Source organism: Diprion similis, chromosome 6, assembly GCF_021155765.1.
Source record: "Diprion similis isolate iyDipSimi1 chromosome 6, iyDipSimi1.1, whole genome shotgun sequence".
Lineage (NCBI taxonomy): Eukaryota > Metazoa > Arthropoda > Insecta > Hymenoptera > Diprionidae > Diprion > Diprion similis.
This window is the reverse complement of record NC_060110.1, coordinates 5,332,564-5,354,812: the sequence shown is the minus strand read 5'-3', so window position 1 is coordinate 5,354,812 and position 22,249 is coordinate 5,332,564. Positions and strand designations below refer to the sequence as shown.

At 34.5% G+C, this 22,249-nt stretch overlaps 1 protein-coding gene across 2 annotated transcripts; it reads right to left on the bottom strand.

Moving 5' to 3' along the window:
* Positions 1–4,514: 4,514 nt before the first annotated feature.
* On the bottom strand, positions 4,515–12,842 carry LOC124407259. Of its 2 annotated transcripts, none has more exons than XM_046883223.1 (4): positions 12,688–12,842; positions 10,849–11,266; positions 8,676–8,944; positions 4,515–6,193 (listed from the first exon to the last, which is right to left on the bottom strand). In XM_046883223.1, exons 2-4 carry the CDS (start codon positions 10,929–10,931, stop codon positions 5,586–5,588), a joined length of 960 nt encoding a protein of 319 aa, XP_046739179.1. In that variant the 5' UTR covers positions 10,932–11,266; positions 12,688–12,842; the 3' UTR covers positions 4,515–5,585. The 2 variants fall into 2 exon arrangements, with proteins under 2 accessions (XP_046739179.1, XP_046739180.1); XM_046883224.1 differs by having other exon boundaries at positions 4,515–6,187.
* Between the last annotated feature and the right edge of the window lie 9,407 nt (positions 12,843–22,249).

The following is a 22,249-nucleotide window of genomic DNA, read 5'->3' as shown; positions in this document are numbered from 1 at the left end:
ACTTCATAATTTCTGCCCCCCCCCCCCCCCCCCCCCCCCCGTTGTAGCATCACTCATTAAGTAATTTTTAATTCAGAACTTCATTAAAACAGCACTTCTAAATTATAATTATTTTCCAATATTTTCGAATAAAGTAACAATTTGTACGTTTTCAAACAATAGATAAGTTTGACTCAAAACCAATATAAAAGGAATGTACATTCTTATATTGTTCTTGGTTGAATCAAAAATTCGTCATCCTGTGTCCATGGACTTTCAAAACATTCCTTATACTATTCATTACTGACGTGGTACACACTTCGTTATCTTTTTGGATAGCGATGGTAAACAAGTGCGTGAAACGCACGTATGTATTGTATACGATATTTTTTGACTTGGTATGCGTCAAATTCCAGATAAAGCACTGTTGCATAAATCGCAATTCTATGCATAGTATACGTGAAATAAAACAAATCGTAAGTTGACGTTTCGGATGTGAAAATTACAATTTTCGACTTTTCTTATTTCACGCATAATACGCGCGAAATTGTATTTTTCACGCGGAAAAAAGTGCGTAAGATTGAATTTCGTTGTTGATTCGTTCTTGAGATATTAGTTACAACTGTGGAAAAAAAATCTTACTCTAGATTCGAGATCAACAACCTGAACAACCTTGTGATACCAATTTTCATTCGAATCCGTTCATCCATTCTCAAAATATTATTTTTATTTTGTTTAGTTGTAATTTTGTTATTGAAATAATTCGAAAAGTACTCAACCGATCAGAACTAAAATCTAATCGGTTCCAAGTTTTTAAAAGCCGCGTAAATTCAGATCAAAATCATTAAAATCCGGTGACTCAATGTCGAGATATCGTCGGACAAAAAAATTTATCACATACGCATACATTTATATGAATCAAGAGGAAAAACTCGACTTTTCACTTTCGGGGTGATTACAATAACTTCATTTTTTCTTCGAAAATAAAGAAACCGGAAGTTAATAAATAGCAGCTGATCGTTTCTAAAACGTATCGACTAGAAATTTGGAAGCAGATTTGATGCTACCGAAATTTCGATGCTTATCGATAGTACCGAGTTTGAGCAAGATGTAGCGAGTTTCCACATTGAGTTGATAATTATTTTGGTGAAAACAATAAAACTGCAACTTTAGTTAAACAGCTGGACATAAGTTCTTGAATTTTAAAATGTAACTTTGCTGTATTAAAATATCCACACCGGTTAAATTGAAAAAAAAACCGCCAATGCATAACAAAACTTCGAGAACCATGGAAATCGGACAACAAAAAAGTTCTCTACATTGTAAAAATTTGAAAATAAATTTGTAATTATACATATATTTATAACATGATATAATTCATACCTATATATAGGAAAAGTAGTGAAACATAGGTAGAGCGGCAAAATATTATAAATGTAAAATGTACTTATTCAATTGAGTTGCAACTCGAACAAAAGAACTTAGTCTTCGTTGCTAAATGAAAAAAATAAAGCCGTGTATGAATCACATATAATATTCAGATCTCACTGTTTCGTATAGTGATAAAAATTATACAAACTTTTCATTCAATTTCCTCCATAATTGAATGCTGGCTTTTGTGACATCAATCACGTTTTCGCCACAAAATAGATTATCTAGTAGAATTGTAGTAACATTTTTAAACAAATTAGCTCATTAAAACGGAAAAAATCCGCCTGTGTCGGCCTGTGTTAATTCAACCCTTAGAGCATATGCAGTAATTCAACCTAAGGTACTTTTTACCGACTGTCAAGTGGTTTGCTTGGTAAGGTAGACTGTGATACAAATTACATCAATTGGTAAGACGAGATAATAACTTATCGTGTCATCGTAGACGCAGATCAAATAAAATGAACAAGAACGAAATTATGTCAATTTAAAAGCACGTATCTAGCGGTAATGATTGTGTAACGGTATAAATTTATCGTGATTCGGTCAAATAATAATTGTATGAACCCACGTCGAAATATTCTCAATAACAATCATACTTAACCTCACTTTCGCAAGTCAAACACCGCATTTCTAGGACTAACATTTCACGCTACCTTGTCAAAAATGTTAATGTTTTCCCACCTGTTTAGTTCACAATGTAATATTTGTATAAAACTTACCAGATATAACTGTGATCAATCAGCAAACAACCGATATCATACACTTGCCAAAGACAATGTGACTGGCTGACCACAAACTTCAATCACTTTACCGACCCTACACAAGGTGTTGGTGTCGCCCTCTTACGTCGAAATGATTTACCAGAAGAAACCTGTGATAAGTACGTTTTCTGTGACGTATTTAACAACAGAGTAGAAATTAAATTTGTTCTACTAATTCTAGATTAGTGATTTCACACGCATCTGAGAAACATCGATTCATTCTCGTCGTTAAATTATGAAAGTTGTCTCAAAAATTAATTTGATTATTGTTGATAAGTTTCAAATTTATTTTTATTATCGTAGAATATTTTTTTTTTTTTTCGATCTTTTCGAAACGTAGCTGCCTGTGATGAAAAAAATGTTTGACAATATTTTTCTGGCAACAACTACATTTTTTAGATTTTTAAATTGACAGACTAGAGTTGCGGAATGATTGATAAAAACAGTAAACATACAGTAGGTTTCATTTAGGAAATAAAATGATGCTGAATGGCGTTTAATTCCAAACGGCAAACGCGTATGTTAGATTTAAAAACTCACCACCCTGTGTGGCAAGAGTTAATTAAATCTCGGTTTGAACATGCAGCTGAAATGTACTTCATATTACTATGCAGGGGCTCTCCAATTGGGGCTCTCTACGTGAATTCGAACAAGAAAGAAATCTTTGCTTCCCGAGTGAGGACAACGAATATTTAGAAAAAGTCGACGTGACGAATTCGATTTCGAAATTTTCATCATGATGCGATTCCTGCTTAGGTACTCGAAGTTTTTTACCGTCAAAAATCGGATTGATAGCTTGATGGGCTATCGTTTGCGTAGTAATTTCACGTTCCGAATTGCCAAGCAATTTTGTTTGGTGTTCGTTCATTTCTGAGACATTGAAATATTTGAAATATATCGCATGCAGAATATTTCTACTACATCTAAGAAATTCGAATATTTTGAATACAAACGAATCACAACATTTGGATAATTTTTTGGAAACATTACACATATAACATGGTAGAATTATTATTACAGAGATGTTTTAATTACCGTGCTTGGTCTATTGAAATTAAATATTTTTATAAGGTGAAAATTTATGCGACACTTCAAATGTTTCTAATATCTAATAAAAATATACTAAATAAAATGTTGGAGAATGAATTTTATAAAAACGTTGAACGTTTCGCAAGAAGTAAGAGAGGCTTATGAGATGAAACTACGTATCGCAAGCTTTACATTTTAGGCCAAAAAAATACCCTATAAGTTTGAGCAGAATCCGTGACCCAGAGGTCCGATACTCTTCTTGTTAGATATAAGGTGCTAAAAGTGTTAAATTTTATAGCCCTTGGCAGAGAGAAACATTTGAGATTAGTACAAAAAAAACTGATTTTAAATTATGTATTGTACTTTTATATATCATTTGATTCCAAGTTCACGATTTTTTACTGTGCCATTATCGAAAAAAGAACCTAGTCCCTTGCTCCTTGAGTATTTTTCTGATATTTTTTAACTCTGACACTTTTTGAATGAATTGCACCGGCAATACGTCCTTGACCGAGTCAATGAAAGACTGTTCAACGTTTTTCTTGTTGGCTCAGGCATTTACGAGTTGGTAAGCAACTTTAATCAGATTTGATTGATTTATTCGGTATTTTTCAGAGTCACGAGCATGCCTGAAAGTAGTTACAAAATTCTGTGGACGATTAAAAACTCTGCAAACAATATTGGTGATAGGACCAAAAATAATGAGAGAGTTAATGTCAACAATATGACAAATGTGCAGTTGAGATGTTAGTTAAATTCTTATCTCAGTATACCAAACGTAATCAGTTGTGTTGATATTTCAATCGGTTACATTATAGGTATGTATATGAAAAACAAACTTCCGTAAAACTCAATTAACAGCATTTCACAATAACGCGATCTGCACGTTCCTCATCACGCGACTGATATTTCACAATCTTTGCACAAGCCGATATAAAGGCCGTTTGAGGTCACTCGATAAAGCGTAACCTCATTGCTCAAGACAGTAGTTTATTATTTGACCTTTTAAAAATATTTTATCGCGCACAGACAGATGGTCAATGGTCAGCTGCAAAACTAACAGACAATAACCAAGTGATGAGCGAATGAAAAATTGCAGATGGATAATTAGCTAATAAAACACTCAGGTATACTCTTCGCACGTTTGTATATCAGCTCATTGTCAGTTACATACAGATCCCATACATTATAACAAATGACAGAACACTTTTCTTAAAACTATAATTAAATATAATTTAATTGATGAATAACCTCTTTTTATGGTTTTATTATTAATTCATCTCGTCTAGCTCCGTTGAATTATCACTTTTAACATTGCCATTTAATATAAAGAGCAAAAAATATACGCCGTATTCTTTTTTTTTTTTTCGGGAAAACTTTTTTGATTAGACTTATTCATCTTCATTATACTTTTTATCTTGCTTGTTTTCAAATCATCGAATATTTTGGAATTCGCATTAAGTGTCTGAGTGCATCTTTAAAGATGCCTTTTACAGTGATTATAATTCTGCTTTGGATTTGGTCGAAACTTGAATTGCAATAAATATAGAATTTGTACTTTATTCTGTTTAAAAGTTAACTGTTACTCTGCTTATACTTTTTCCTCTACGTTTTATACTATACATATGACACACCAATTTATAATAAATTATAGCTCAAAGCCATCAAGAAGTGCTAAAATTTCCTTGGAATCAAATAAATAAATACTTTCTATTGTCAAAATATTAGACAAAAATTGGTTAAAAAAAAAAAAAAAAAAAAATCGGTGAAATCTCAGCGTAGCCTTAACCGCCAGGTCAAATTAGTGTTGAGGAAAAAGTTTAAACTTATGTACCACTATTATACTGATATAAGTAGATTCATTGAACATATGGCAAAATACAATCAGAAATAGAGTGATTCTAACTTTTGCTTATAAGATTAGAGCCAAAAAAGCTATAAATAATAATGATACTAAATAGATGGAAGAAAAACGGATAATGCAAACACCGGAGAGTGCTTCACATATCAAATTCATTGAAAATCACGAAAATTTAGGTCCGAGCGGATCGTTAAATCCGATAATCATGATGATCGTTATATGGTAAAAAAAAAAAAACTCGAGAAAAAATTATGAATAATGGAAACTAACACTTCAGATAATTTTTTCTGCATAGTCAGAAATACAAAAGTGATGACTTTCGTCTTTATTGCAAAGCTGTTACACTCAGAAGCAATGAAGAATCGACAAAAATGAAGATAAAATACATGAAAAACTCCTTCCATACGAAAGTCGGATCTGAGGAACACTAATCATCACTGTAACAGCCCATCGTACATGTACATGTCTATCGATGTGAATATGATTTAGAAATGTACAGATAAGTAAGTGAGGAGAAAATAGAATTACATTGAAGTGGGGGACCAAAAGTTCATTTCTCTCAACTCCGAAGGTTTTGCTTGAAATACATTCGTGTACACGTTTTTGTTACTCAATGGCGCGGCAGTGTCGTTTGGTGGTATATACGTCAAATTCTGCGACGAAATTGACTTCTTACGATTAAGATTCGTCGGCATTGGTGTAGCGACCTCTTCTGATTCATCTTCTTCCGCGATTTTAGTGACTATAGATTCTCGCTGTTGACCCAAGATGCTAGCCAGAATCCAGCCTCCCTGATATTTCTCCTTGTCAGGTAAGTATGCTCCAGTGAAATAGCGATTTGATTGTATCAACTTCCGTCGTGGTTTGGGAGAATTATCTGGTGTCGATGCGGGCGACGTCAGCGGAGTAGCAGGCAAGGATTTACTTTCTTTTCTCGATGTGCATTGTGCGGATTCTTGAATCTGATTTGCTTCGACGGAGAAACCCTTTGTCACTTTTCCTGACGTCATTTGATGAGCTACGTGGACGATTGATTTACCGCAGAGTGCTGACTGACCATGAAAACCATCGTCAATACCCTGAGATTTCACTTTTCCAACATGAGTTGCCTTCGGTGGTTTTGGATCCGTGACTAAAATTAAAAAGAAATTCATTTTAGATTCATGAATTTGACTTATTTTTAATCATGGAAGTAAGTTAGACTTGGTAGATGTATCTAAAAAAAAGGATTAATTATAAAGAAAAATATAAGTATTTAGATTTTATGAACCCGAATACTTCAGTCATTATAAATTTGCAAAATCTCGATTTTTAAAAAATGTTTCTTTATGTTAACGTTCATGATTTTGACCTCATGTGCGATTCAGAGCTAGATGAAATGCTTCAGCCAACTGTCAATACCATATAAGTACGGATTCATAATGTTCATTGAATTGCAATAGCTGTAGGAATTGGTAAGATATAAATAAGAAGTAACCCACCACATTTCGTCGAAACAAATGTAACCATAATGCCTTCGGAGACACGATAAAGGGCAGCTTCCAGCCCTTGATTGTAAGATTTGACAATATCATACAGCATTTTATTCCAACTTACAGAATTTTTCACTCAATATGGTAGGAAAAAAGTAGAAAAACTAATATCACAGCACGGTTAAATTTCAGTCTTACAAAATAAAGAGTAGAAAAAAAAAACTACGAAAACATCACGTTTACAGTAGCGCAACAATTGGTGGCCATCAAGACCAAACTACTCGTTCGAGAGCAAGCTTAAAACTGATTTTCTGAGGGCTCGCAACTCTGTTATATATACGCGGTTTGTCTAACTGATAATGAGTAATTGTTGATATAGTATCACGCTGGAAGTGGAAGTGTAGCTGAGACGTCATGAACTGGTCCCGGAAAGTTTGCTAGTCACATGTAAGTACAGTTGTGTATATGTATTCTACGTAAGTCAACCATCTGTATTATTCAAGATATTTGCAGACTGAAATAGAATATTTGTCAATATATTGAATAAGTGTCAATACATGATCACGTCAAAAGATGTTGTGGCCGATTTATTTTTATAATGTTTGATTAAGTAGCAGGTGGTTAAACTAGCAGCAGATGGCAAATTATAATAATGTTTACAGAAACAATCAGTAGTTATAAACAACTCGAGTCAGTCACAGCCTCTGACGTAATTCTGAAGTTGCAAAATAGTTATATTTTTTAAATGTTTTCGTACATAAACGTGGATAACTTCAACCCAGTAATGTTTAATTACTGCAAACAGGAAACACTGTTGTGAAACATGATTGTTTGGCAAGTAATAATTTGTATGCGATTATTGGATTGGAAATAATTGATTTTAAAGTTAAAACTCAACAGCATAAATCACGCTAGATTCTAAAAACAAATCATATTCTTTAAAAGTACCTCGGAGTACATTGATTGGCAACATGATCAAATGATATTTCATGCATATCATAACTTTCTATGCTAACCTTTAGGCATCCAGGATTTGATAAAAGTAATTGTAATTATATTTTCAATTACTTGAAACACTCAAAACATATTTATACAAAGCGAAAAACTAAAAAAGCAGATTGTGATATATAGTGATTCGGAATAGTAAAAGATGCTATCTGGTGGTAGAAAAAATATACTACGCTAACCTGGTCATATCTAATTATAAAAGTTGTTTTTCAACATATATTTCACTCGATATTAACTCAATGTTTGTAAAAAAAAATTGAGTCACTTGCAAAAAGTTTTCTGTCTCTTTTTGTTCGTATATTTTAAAACCCATAAACTATTTTCCAAATTCACAGTTACAACCCTGTATTGCTCTAGTCACGCCTCTACTTTGGATATCAATAGAAACTCGCGAAACAGTTTGACCTGTTTTCCAGCATGTTTCTTCAGATACAACATTAATGCAATTTTGATATTTAGAAAAACCTGTTAATCATAGGCTGGAAGTGCAACTTGACGCGTGGAATTGTTTAAATCAATTTGACATCAGTTTATACCTAGTTGCTCAATACCATAAAATGCAGTTCTAATAAGTCGATTTGACCCGTAGTAACCACACCAGTGCAAATTTGCACCACCTAATGTGGTTAGCACGCCTGGCTTGATAGAAGTGTGGTAACTAAGGACTAACAATAAGATAAGTTGGAGAGTTTCCGTCTCGTTTCATTTCACAAATACTCTGTTATGTTCAGTAAAGACAACCGGCATGCGTATGAAATTAACTCTAATTCAATGTATAAAGGGGCCGATTCAAAACAAGGTTGAGGTTTTAAAATCAATATAATGAAACATTGAAATTAAATAATTAATCAAATTTTGCAAGTTCAGAATTACTTTATAAGGTTTGTGTTTATAAAGTGAGTAATATTAAAACTGGCAACCTTGTAAGTTGGTAACTTTAACGTAATGAAACATAACAGAAAATCTCTATTTAGCAGGAATTCGTAAACCGCATTTCATTTGCTTTATAATATTTTACTGCATTTCAGAGTATCTCAATGTCGAGAAATAAATTTTTTTACTGTAAACCTATCGATACATGAACGTTACAAACTTAAATTTAATGACAATAGGAAATAAAACATTTTGATTCACCTTTCTGGACAGCATTTGGTATGAAGGGTTGACAAGGCAACGGGTGTTTGCTGAAATCAATTTCCTTGACCCCCTTGAAGTCAGGAGGTTGAGGTTGAGATGATGTCACTTGTGTGGCCGCCGTGATGGTTTTATTTTCGTTCAAAACCTCGCTAATAGGTCTGAATCCTTCCTCTGCAGGTTTTTTCTCTTCCCTTTTAGGATATCGTACGTAAAAGAAGCTGTCGTCGTAAGAAGGTGGACTGAATGTAGAATCGTCAAAGTCAAATCTGAAAAACAAAAATATCAAATTATTAAAGCATTTAAATTCATACCAATTTTACACAAACTTAAGCAAACAATATCCCACTTTTGTCCACGTGATTGATGCCAATTATTGCCAAAACCAAAGGATCACTATGTCAGAAGTAAATACTTTTAGTTTTTCTTGATGGTCAACTGACGTCATAAAATTAAAAAATTAAAACTATAGTTCAATCAGGGATTGGCCAAGTTTTCTCTCTGCAGTACAGACAAAAACGCGTTCTGAGTTTATTGTATTCTGCGGTTTGCGATAAGAAATGACTGAATGTTTGAAAGCAAGGTGAAGTCACAAGCTCAATTATCTACAAAGATCGATATAGATAGCAATTACGGCATACTGACGTCTCCTTAATAAATCGATTAGAATCTGAATAGAAGTTAGATAATCGTTCACTTTGTTTGAGATGGTACGTAAGTTTGGTTCGTGATGGAAAAACAAATGAATTCTTTGTACCCGCAGCGGATAGTTTTTCATTTTATCAAAACAATATGATTTTAGTATATCGTAATGACTGACACAAATACTTTACACTGTACCTAACACTTGAAATGCTTTGTATTCTTCAACACAACTCACTGTTGTGCGAAATTAGTGAGCAGAGTTTGAAAGTCCCTTAGTTAAAAATAAACCCTGGCAGTCCCGTGATACTGATGCACGCCAACTCTCACACATCCATTCATGCCTACATGATGATTACACTCAACGAACACAATCATAATATTTATAACTAGCTGCTATTTCGCACACAGCTCAGTTGAAAATTTGCCAATATTAAAACAACGAATTTCAATGAACTCTCACGACCTGATAAGTGAATACTGTTCAATTGGTGAAAATAAATAAAAAGTAAAACACAAATATGTGTTGTGTGCATAATACGTATAACGCTTCAAAACAGCTGACACTCAATCATAATTGCAGAATACTTGATAACGGAAAGTAAACAAGAGCTTGTTTCCCTAATCACGTGTGGCTAATTACTTTATTGGTATTTTCCATGGACAAGGTTAGCTAGATATCTTATTTGTGCGTAACACATTGTGTGTGAAAGGAAAATTTTAGTCACAATCAAGCTAAGTGTAAACATGCAGAGTGTAAACAAACTTTTGCATGAATTAGCATCAGTCCGGCCAGCTTGATAGCGAATTAACATTAATTTCATTCCTTGATATCAAGCGCTGTAAGCCTTAGAAAACTTCTGCTCGATACCCTTCGTTGAGGTCTAGAGGAATTTCGCTATGGCAACAATATGACAGATAAGATGCACATTTGACTTTCCATGTATGGATTAATTAAACACGATACTCAGTCTTTTTTCTTATCAATTAATAACAAAATAATAGCTTGCTCTAATTAAAATACAGTGGATAAATATGACCAGGTTGGTGTTAATAACAGTAACACGCTGAAAAATTAAGGAAAAAATTACTAGTTTTCGACTCTAGAGTGACTTTGAAAACATTGAGTTTGCTAACTATGAATATGTATGTCTCGCTCAATCACAATTTTCCAAATTTTAGAGAAACTTCAAGTCACGAAATAATTAGTTTTCCTAAAATTTCATCGTTTCATCAATATTATTGACTTCGTCTTTATTAGATATTAGTCATGAAGGTTCACATTTATAGATTGATTTTATCTACTTCAATTACAAGTTTTTTGTTTTATCTTTCTTTGATGAATTTTTGTTTTATTTTCAGAGATTTTTTAAACATAAAAATGGAACAATAATGGTATTCATTCTAAACGAAATGTGAATGAACTTTGGAAAACAAACAGATAAAGTTGGATGTAACGAACATAATGTAAATGTAATTATTTCGTTTTAATCAGGGATGATCTTGTGATATTTAGTTTACAATAACATACCTTGCATCAATTTTGTTCTTCATCCACTGCGGCAAGGATAACCCTCCGCCAAGAGAACGGTCTGGTTGGCCTGACGATCCCATGATGGTGTATAATTGTCTCAAAAACTTGTTGAAATTGGTATTTATTTAAGAAAAAAAAATAAGTCGATGCGAAGAAATCACTACGATACCAAAATGTGGCTTACGAGAGTAAACAAGTCGAACTGTTTCTTATTGTTAGTCACTCCAACTGTAGGGATCTAGCTAAAGCGATTCTGATTGTATTTTTTCAAAAATCTATTCTCGCGAACGAGACACGGTCGTGATTGATATATATATATATATGTAAAATTGTGCCTTCGATGGCTCTAGTACCCGGATGTCTAGAAAAAAGTGTGCTATACCTAGGAATACAACCCTAGCACCATTCTACTGATCTGAAACATAGAAAATTACAAGAATAGTTTAGATTTCTACAATTCCAAAGAATCTATGAAGAGTATTTAAAATTTGTACAGCATTTTTTATTTCAAAAGAACTGTATTCTAACAGTTTCTCAAAATATTATTGACGTATTTCTACGACCAGAATTTAAATAATGACTTGGTAAGAGTTGATGTATTAAAAATGAAAAATCATGTGATAAAATAATCAGGTCTGAACCTAATCCTTTAAAACCTCCGTAAACTATGAATTTTAACTTATATGATTCCTGATATAGTCATATCTGACACAAGAAAGCTGAGCCTGTTGTTTGTACATTTAGTTCTTTGATTTCACAAGTCATTTTTTTCGTCATACCAGAAATGAGATAAAAATTAGTTAACAGGTCTGCCTATTATACATAAAACTTTATAATTATGAGCAAAAACATTTAGTACGAGACACAGTAAAAAAAACGTGTAAACATACAAAACTGTTACATGCGTAACGTTGGCTAACCTTCAGCTGTTAAAACAGGTTGAACAGGTCACCTGTATTAATGATGCAATAACGTTTGACGCAAGCTAAGTATGAAATCCGATTACTATAGTAGCCTAAACAGATTTTCCAACTCTAGATTACATTAGGTAACAAAAAGAATGTCAAATATTTTACAAGCAGATATATATTTTTCAATTTTAGTATCTGGCTTCAGAACTGTGACTTTTAAAATCATCCACTGTGTTATAGTATTTATAATCTGATATGACGATACGAATCGAATCTGATGCTTGTTTTTGCTTTGTTTTTGTCCGTGTAGGACTTAAATTTTAAGCACTTGAAAATCTTTTTATAGGCATATTGACAAACTGTGGGATTTAGATAATAAGAGAGCATAGTTTTTGCAAACAGCAAGAAGAAGCAATTTTGGCTGACATCATGATGTTTGTCACAACATATATTGTATCTCTATGCATGTACAATTATTCACGTATGTGTGCGTCAATGTATACATGGGTATACACACACTCAGTTTATGTGTATCATGAACATAATGGCACTACGTCACAGCCGTTTACCAAATGTCCAGTTAGATCGTGAACGACCTATTTGCCCGTTTCAACGATGCGGAATATGTCTTTCACGAATGCCAAATTCGTTACTGGAAGGCTACATAAAGAGAAATTCCCGAAACGGTTACCCCAAAAATACGTTAACCATAATTTGAATTGAATTTCTGACCAAGGTTGATAGTTTTTTGTTTTTTATAATCTTCCTAGAACTTGCCATTTAGAATTAATAGTTATGGCAAAATGAAAGGGAAGACAAAAGACGATGCGGTGTACCAGGATGCGTACAAACTTTCGAAACAATCTTTCCACAGAAGGAATTCACATGTAGAATTATCAGATATTGTCTAATTAGTAAAACTTACCCTACTTTTTCTGCATGTAGTGGATTTTTTAACAACTAGAACACCCATAATTACGAACAATATAACAATACTTCAAAGCGCAACTCGAGAGGGGACGAGCTGCAACTTGCATGCAATGGCCGACTACGCACGTCGTGTGCACGTATACCTTGTTATACCTCGGTGTACACCGTACCACCTCCGTGGATATGTATATATAAATTACATATATGTAAAACACACACTGTGGCGTATTTGCACTGCGTACAGTGTTGACGTCTGCCAGAGTTACACTGCCACCGTCGCTATAAAGGTGGGTTTACATAAGCGCGGTCGCGCGACGTCGGAACGCGGTTGAGCGGTAACCATAAACTAGAGTGTTATCCATAGATGTGCGAACTGCACTAATGTATGTTGGGTGCGTTCCGAAATTAGCTGGCAGCGCTAAAAACTCCCTAGAACGAAGGTAGAGCTACTCACGAAGTAGGCAGTACAAAAGAAATGAAAGATTGTTGACAACACTGAGAGCTAATTTCGTAACTGAGGGCAATTAGTTGCGCTGCGACCTACGAGATCGGTGTGCGACTTGGAGCAAATGCAGGGTGCGTTCTGATATTGGCTCGGGGTGCTGTCAACGATCTTTTATCTCTTTTGCGATCTCGAGTTCATTAGTAGCTCTGCCTCTGTCCTAGGGAATTATTGGCGTTGCAGGCTAATTTCGGAACGCACCGACAGTATTTACCATGTATATACAAGATGTGCGATATACTTTGCGATTTGCGATTAGTATCAGTCTAGCCAACAAGCCATCAATCTAATCTATTCTAATTAGTAAAATCGTTTGCAGTTCGTCTGTAGATGATTGTAGTGCAGTTAGAATTATTTGATGGTGAAACGATTTTTTTTAAATGAAATAATAAAAAATTCTACATGTATTTAGTCAACAATCATATATAAAGTTCAATCTTTTCAATAAATTCCGTAATATAGCGATATAGAATCGTTTGTAGGGCTATAATTGATTTTTGCAATTGTTTGATAGTCAACCCCATCTTCTGATTGACTAAAATTATAAAATTGCAAAGTTAAGATTATGACGTCAGCTCTAAATCTACAAAACTATCTTTCTTCGACGATGACGTCATAAACCCACGTTTGCGATTTTATATTTTTAATAAATCAGAAGAAGGGGTTAACTATCAAACAATTGCAATAATACATATACATATATAACACTGCCCGAAACCCCTTGCAAATCGCTAACCATGTGGCCAATGTTACAAAGTTACAATGTTACAAAACTATACAATTACGAACAGCCGTCGGGGGTTTCGCTTACTGTCCAGGATGGACTTTAAAGTGCCGCGATAGTAGCTTCGCGCAATGCGCTATATATTTAAGAATCGAATATTTTCTCCCGCCAAGTACTGGTTAGGACAATTTGCCCAAGAGTAATGGCCTTTAAATCCTTCTGTCAACGCCCACGTGTAGCCGTACCGACTTCGAAACTCTCTTTGGAACCAAAATGATATATTTCAAAATAAAATTGTCCAGTATAAGTACAAATTTATGAAGTTATACAGTGTTGTATGCCTATATGTAAATGTGAAAATCTATAAGAATCTATAAAACGTAAATAAGAAAAGTAAAGAAAAATCTTTAAAACATGTACAGATCACCTCATGAATTGTTGTTCACTATGGGCTCTTTATCGTTAAACTGTTTATAAAATCGTTGTGAAATATCGCATTCGGAGCAAATATTGTTTCCACTCCCGTTACTCAGATAACCACGATTACTTCTGCAGTATTCCTCGCAGTATTCACTATTACTATTGGCACTGATACTGATCAACACTTTTTTACAGGTAGACCTTGATATTTTGTGTCTTCTTCGGCAGTAGAATAAACCCGATCATTATTGCTGCATCACATAGCGAAATAGGAATAAAAAAAGTAAAACTACAATTTGATTGAAAATGATCAAGAATAATTCGAAAATTTGTAAATAATTTACTATTGTCATGTAGATTGGTGTTTGGATTATGGTCATTAGTGTACCTATTGGTACAGGGACATAAAACGAGTCCAATCTGTGTTATCAATGTATAAATTATAATTAAGAAAAAGTAAACAATATGACATGTTTGTACGTGCTCGGCGGTAAATCTGTAGTGACAAAACAAAAGTCATCCGTATCACTGCCACATTTCAAGTATACATTAGGGTGTCCCTTAGCAGGAATGTTTTTGAATTTTCATGCTCCAGGGGTTCAAACGCTTCCAGATTGTTAAAAAAAATTCCCTGAAAATTTGACCTCTTAATATCAACTCTAAGTTGACAATTCTTGTGGAAATTTTAAATTACCAATTATTGGAACAATTAGGTGGTTGTAGAATTTTTTCAGATTTTTATAATGAGAATTGTGACGCAGAGTTTTTTGAAAAACACCACTTTCTGACGTTGTTTTAAATAATAAGTGGACACATGTGGAACGTAACTGATTGGAACCGAATGAAACCCACTTTTTTTAAGGAGTTTTATTATAAGTTCAAGTTTCAAGCAAATCGAAATAGTTTAGAGTTTCACTGACGTCTCCCCTTAAGGGACACCCTAGTATACATAGCTATGAGTTTTATAAATTGATTGCAGTAACCGGTAGAAATGAGTATTTGCATTTCGTATTGTGAAATGGATAAATAAGAATGCACGCAGTACAATACCGTGAAACACATTGGTCGGAAAATAAAATAGCATACCTGTCGGAAGCAATTCCACTTTGAAATCGTTAGGTAGTTGTCACTGGCTTGAGGTCTTGATAGGAACTGTTGGTAGTTTGATGTCTCGATGAGAACTGACTATTTCGAAAAAATAGAAGAAGGAATGTGAAGGAGTTTTAAGAAAATGTGGAGGGAGTAGGATTTTATTGATTCGTCAATTTTTCCTATTGGTTGATTATTGTGATTGGTGGGAATCCAGGATTGGTTAATAATTTGTACCGGAAGTCTTAGTTGTAGGAATGGAAATTTTGTATACAGGAGGAAAGTGGGAGCATGCAGGTATGACTTGTGCTTAAACAATACGCAACCCTTCCGACCCTTCGCGTACCTACTGTCCGGACAAGCCAGTGGGACAGAATCCAAAATCCCTGGCCAAAAGGTCAAAAATGAAGTTTTATTTGCGGGGTTTTGAAGTGGGGGGTCAGGTAGAGTAATAGTCCAAGCGTCAGATTCCAGTCTTGGAAGGGGTTAATCCCTTAACCCTGCTGTTGTATTCCAGTTCTAAAGTGACCCTCGCTCGAGCTAGACGCACCGCGCTCCGAGTGCAATTCTCACTGTTATATTTAGAACGTGCTGAAGGTCACAATAATCAACTGAAAAAATATCAAAAAAATGGATTCGAAAGGGGAAAGTGTGTACAATATCACCATGAAATTCTCATTTTATAAGATTGATGCATGTGATATAAAAAAAAGAATGATACTTGCTAAAATTACCGTAAAATTACAACGAAAGATTGTAAACACGTAGAGAAAAGTTGAATTGTCCGGCATTGTTCAGCGGTTTTTCTTGTTTTAGCTTGTAGATTGATATATTGTTTAGAGAAAACAAAAATAAAAATTTGCGATTTTTAGCACCACCGCTGTTGATGCAATTTTTTATATTGAAAAGTGCATTTTTCTCAATTTCGAACAAGGAAATCTGAAGTATAGAGAAATGGTTTCGACAAAAATTGTGTAGTTTCGAAATATCTACCCAGGGGTGTACTCACATTATGGGTCCGGTGCCCCAGGAACCCCTCCCTCTCTCCCTCCCCCCAAAACATTAGCTTGTTTCTCTGTTCTGAATGATTAATGACAATTGATGAACAATATTGCGAATCGAATAATAGCAAGTGAGGTTGAATATGTAATGGCCTATTTATATGTACACTTTGATTTTTCAGAATCTTCGGCCGATGTAGATGGTCCTGCACCTGCGGTACCTGGTTCTACCAGGAAAAATGCGGTACCGGGTTTGACCAGAAGGGACATATTCCTTCTGCTGAAAAACCAATTGAATAAGGGTGCAGCTGCAGCGTATGAGGAAATTGAGAAGGCCATGTCCGAAAAATTACAACGTCCTTTTACGCTATCGGATGATCTAAAACTTACCATCCGCAGATTGTTGACAAGATTCAATGAGAAATGGAAAATCGTTTCGAGGCACGAGGACAAATTTTTCGATAAGTTTTCCGAATGGCTGAGTGTGTTCGTTCCATTCGAAAAAACTCTGGAGGCCCCAAAATCCAGCAACACAGATCGGCCTTCTTCTGAATTTTCCGAAGCTAGTGAGCGCCGTACAAAACGGAGGAAGACTGAACAATTGCGTGCAGGGACAAGTACCGAAGAATTATCCTATGCGACCCAAATGAGTCTTCGGGCACCTGGTAAAACAGATGCTGCAAAAGTTGTTCAAGATATCACACTTGGAAGCTCATCGAAAGCAAAACAGTATAGGGGATCTATCGGATCGATTTCGGAAACCCTTCTTTCTCCTGAAGCTGCTCTGTCGATCTTAGTTAAAGCGAATTTATCTAAATCACAATACCAGACAATTCGTAGTGCAAGCAGAGAAAATAATTCCACTTTATTTCCATCCTACAACAAAGTTCGTCAATGCAAGCCCAATTGTTACCCAACCAAATCAGACATCACTATAACGGAATGTAGCGCCGAAGTAAAACTGCAGGCTTTGCTGGATCACACAATTAAAAGGAACCTGTTGACTCAAGCAGATTTGATTGACAGTATGCCTCGCGAAAAAGTTCGTAACTTGAATTTAATTTGTAAGTGGGGTTGCGATGGCACTTCTGGCCAGAGTACATTCACACAAAAATTTTCCGATGATGACGGAAGCAAGTCCGATGCGAAAATTTTCTTCACATCACTCGTTCCACTACAGCTTTTATCAGTCGACCCAGAATCACAGAATACACTTATTGTATGGAAAAATCCAAGGTCATCATCTCCTCGTTTTTGCCGACCAATCAGGATTCAATTTTTGCACGAAAATAGTGAAGCCACCGTTAATGAAATGGAATTCATTAAACAACAAGCATCTAACCTTGTACCTTTCGAAACTGTGGTAAACTCCAAACCAATAATCGTTTCAATTGACCTTGCTTTCACCATGATTGACGGTAAAGTTTGTAACGCGATCACAGAAACTGCATCGACTCAACGCTGCTACTTGTGTGACGCTACTTCAAAAGACTTCAACAATATTGATGCGATGTTGAACAGGAAAATCAAGAGGGATCATTTACAGTTTGGGTTGTCAACTTTGCATGCATGGATTAGATTCTTCGAGTGCTGTTTACATGTAGGGTACAAACTTGACATAAAAAAGTCTCAAGCACGTACTGCAAGTGATAAAGAAAGTGTGAAAATACGAAAGGAAGGAATTCAAAAAGGTTTCCGATTACGATTAGGATTGATAGTCGATCAACCGAAGCCTGGGTTTGGTAGCTCGAATGACGGGAATACCGCTCGACGATTTTTTGAAAATTCTAGTGTTTCGGCTTCTATCACAGGGGTGGATGAAGATTTAATAAAACGTTTCCATATCATACTGCAGGCTCTTTCGAGTGGTCATGAAATTGATTCAATTAGATTTCAAGATTATGCCTTACAAACAGCTCGCGACTTCGCGCGCTTGTATCATTGGTATCATATGCCAACTTCGCTGCATAAAATTTTGATTCACGGTGCGGAAATACTAAATTCGGCTCTATGCTAATCGGACAAATGTCTGAAGACGCTCAAGAGTCTTGCAATAAGTATATCAAGAAGTATAGAATAGATTTTACGAGGAAATGTTCCAGGGTAAAAACTATGGAATACCTTTTTTCACGGCTTCTATTAACATCTGACCCGCACATATCTAGCTTGCGCAAATTGCCATTAAAAAAATCAAAATCATTGTTGCCAGAAGTACTACGTTTATTAATTGCGCCAAATATTACAACAAGTGAGGGTAGCTCAAGCTCTTTTCCAGTTGAGTCTACTGACTGCGACTCCAGCGATTCGTCTGACGAAGACTACTGAAGTTCCGGATTGCTGAGTAGATTAATTAACGAATAAATATTATAATTTCCTGATATTGCCCTATATTTACTTGAAAATGAATAGCATTCTATTTAGTGTATAAAAATCAATATAATTTAAATATTTTCGTAATCACTACGTATTATCATAATTTTAAGATTTCTATAGCAACCTACTTTCAAATGAATCATTGTCATTTTGGTCTGAATAAAATATTTTTCTGTACAAGTCTTTCATATTGAGCTCACCATTTTGTTTTTTTCAAATTTTGACTTTAGATTCGTAATAAACAACCTCGAAAACATCGGAAGAGTGGATTTCTTATCGAATTTATTGGAGAATTCTTGTTCCAGTCAGCCATATTGGAGCCACCATTTTGTTTTTCAAAATTTTGATATAGGATTCGAAATCAGCGACCGCGAAAACGTTGGTATACCAAATTTGGCAAAGTTCCGTTAATCCCTCGATTTATGGCCACGATTTCGTGAAAGATCCCCAACGGTGCCTAGGACAGGTAGTCACAATAAAATTCTAACGGTCGGAGGCAGTAAACGAATTTCTCCGAAAACAACCCGGACCCCACAGGTAGAAAATTTTCAATTTTCCTGTTAAATTACACTTCTATGAAAAATTAACATAGCAATTTCCCGTATAATAATGTTTAATGTGCAGCAAGTACCCGGATTTGTAAATAATATTGCAGGGTATTATATTATACTTCTATAATTTCTGCGGAGTATTTAACCGAAAAAAGCAGCATTCGTGGGAGAAATGTGAAAACAAAAATAAAATAAAAAAATAATAATAATAATAGTTATCACAGAGGGAGACTTGGATACGTGCTGCAACAGCTACGAGGTGAATCATAATTTATCAAAGCTCGTGAGAGATCGTGAGGTCATTGAGGATAATCACAAAGGGGAATCCCGTGAAACTTTTGCAACGCGCGTCTAATCAGACAGAATTATTATGATTATAAGAAGTTTACCTACATTCTGATACGTGTTCCTATAAAAGCCCATGTTTGTTTAGCAAAGAGCACATTACCGATCCGGAGACAGATCCTCAGTTTCATAAGGTAAGACCGCCACTGTTGGACAACTAAATTCTTGACCAATTTTCCATAACTAGTAATACTGCTTGGGTGATATAGGTCTAAACTGAACTTATCATCTGTTATTAACGCAATTCAAAGTAACACATTTGATTCGAGAATGTTTCATCGCTGAAAGAAAATCAAATTACCTACCGTCTGCTTTCTCTGCTAATGAAGTTAGTTAGAAATTATTGACGCAATAGTTGAATAGATTCATGCATGGTTCTGGATCATAATGTATGAATCATAATTATCATTGAATGTCGTTTTTTCCTACAGTTTATTAACATGAAGACTACTGTCACTCTCATAATTTTCGCAATGGCTTTAATGGCGCTGGTTGGATCATCTCCACTTCCAGCAAACGAAAAGCAATCGTCTTTCTCTGATGTAAGTATTTTCATCCAAATACTGGCATTTGTATAATTATTTATTAGAAAAAATAACAGATTAATTCGACCAATTGAATAATTGTTTTAATAAAATTCTTGTTTAAAATGCGTATTATTGCAGTCCGGGTATTAGAATCGAGGGGAAAATTATTCGCCGAATTGATGTGTCAATAGGTTGGTGAATTAATTCTAACTCACACGAATTAATGGTAATTACTGAATTACTGCAAAATAACTGAAATACGGAGAATTAACTGGCGTATTAAAAAGTAACTAAAATAATAAGAATTAACGGAGAAATAATTAAGTTATTGAAAATTAGGACAAGTTGATTTGAATTGATTTGGATTCGTGCCAGAATTGTCTGTTCAAAGAGAAGAAACACTAATTTGAATTAACAAGAGATACAAAAGAATGAATTAAAATGAATTGAATCGAAATGAATTAAGTTAAATTAAAGAAATTCATTCAAATTGAAAAAATTAATTTCAAATACCTGAATTAATTTAAATCAGTGGAACTGAAAAAATTATTGTGTCACTCAAGTTTCGAGTGATTTTCCCCTTGATTAGAATTACCCAATGAGTGTGCTGGTTTCTGTCGCCGTTTGCTATTCTTTTTAGATATGATTTATCGTTTCTCCTAAAAGACAAATACCGATATTTTATCAACATAATTCGTCCAAGTAAAAGTGAAACCATGTAGCACTATTTATTTTTTAATAAATCTAAAACTGCAAACCAAAGTTTTACATGGCTTTACACCAATTGATTCAATTGAATCTAGTCTATTTTTCACCGGGATTTAAATCGTGTCTTTATTTTCTCAACGTGTTTTTTTTTTAACTAGTATTGATAAATTTTCAATTCATCACGCAACGATCACGATTGGTAACATACCTATATTTCAGGTTCGTGGAATCCAGCATCTGAAATCAAGTGTTGGAGAACCAAGAGCTGAAAGAGATATCCCACAGACAATAATCAATAGCAATATTCCCTACCAGAATAAGATCAACTTACTCAAAACCTACAATGACATGCTGAATACCATCATCAAGAATATGATTTAAACGTGGCTCCAAAAGCATAACGAAGCATTGAACTTTCCCAAATATAACATCTGTTCGACGTATTACGATGCCAAGTCAGCCTGGAAATTTATGGGGTTCAGTTCAATGAATCTAGAGATCTAAATTTTGAACATACCAAAATTGCTCAGAAATTAATCCCAGAATTGTACGAATAGGCTCTTTGAAAAATTATACTCAGGTTCCACATCGAAACCGCAATCTGATAACACAATCCTGAAGCTAGCAATATGTATTTTATCCTTCATAGATTTATAAAATTCAAGTTGTGACTTTGCAATAACACATTTATCAGTAATGATCAAGGTAATGACTACGAACTACCGCAGTAATGAACAAAATTATTATCTTCATGTCCTGCAATGGGTTTCAAAATGGAATTAATATGACCAATTTGAAAATCTTCCAATATACACATAACTTTGTGTCAATATGTAGTCATCAGAATTATAAATAAAATTGTATTTTTGAATGGTGGAAGAATTCTTCATGGACTACATCCATTCAATAATTATTTATCACCGATCAGTTATTCCACCAACCAACAATCAGGGAAACTCAATGGGGAAAATAAGCACCGAAGTACTGAAGTTCGACGATCTAGTAACATTTTTACCAGTAATTGAGTACTCCAGTAATAGAGATCATTAGTACTCACTTTTGTTAATTGTTAGATTCCAATACTTTGCTAGTGAATACTGAAATACTCTAATATGTATGAAACCTTTGGTCTGGGATGAAATATTTCAAGAGAGCTCAGAATATCTGCCAAGAATATTGTCACTCAACGGAGTGATTTCTTGACGCACTTCATGTAGTCGAATGAAACCAACACAAAAATTTTTTTTCTAGTGAATAGGAAAACTTCAGCGTTAGTTTCATTCAAATCCATCGAGCGCATCAAGAAATCACCTTGTT

Bases quoted from the DNA above. Each gene is read 5' to 3' on its own strand.
- LOC124407259 (XM_046883223.1), bottom strand. From the start codon at position 10,931: ATGGGATCGTCAGGCCAACCAGACCGTTCTCTTGGCGGAGGGTTATCC. The intron at 8,945-10,848 runs GTATGTTATTGT...TTTGTTTTTCAG, and splicing joins AAGAACAAAATTGATGCAAG to ATTTGACTTTGACGATTCTA. The intron at 6,194-8,675 runs GTGAATCAAAAT...TTTTAATTTTAG, and splicing joins ACCAAATGCTGTCCAGAAAG to TCACGGATCCAAAACCACCG.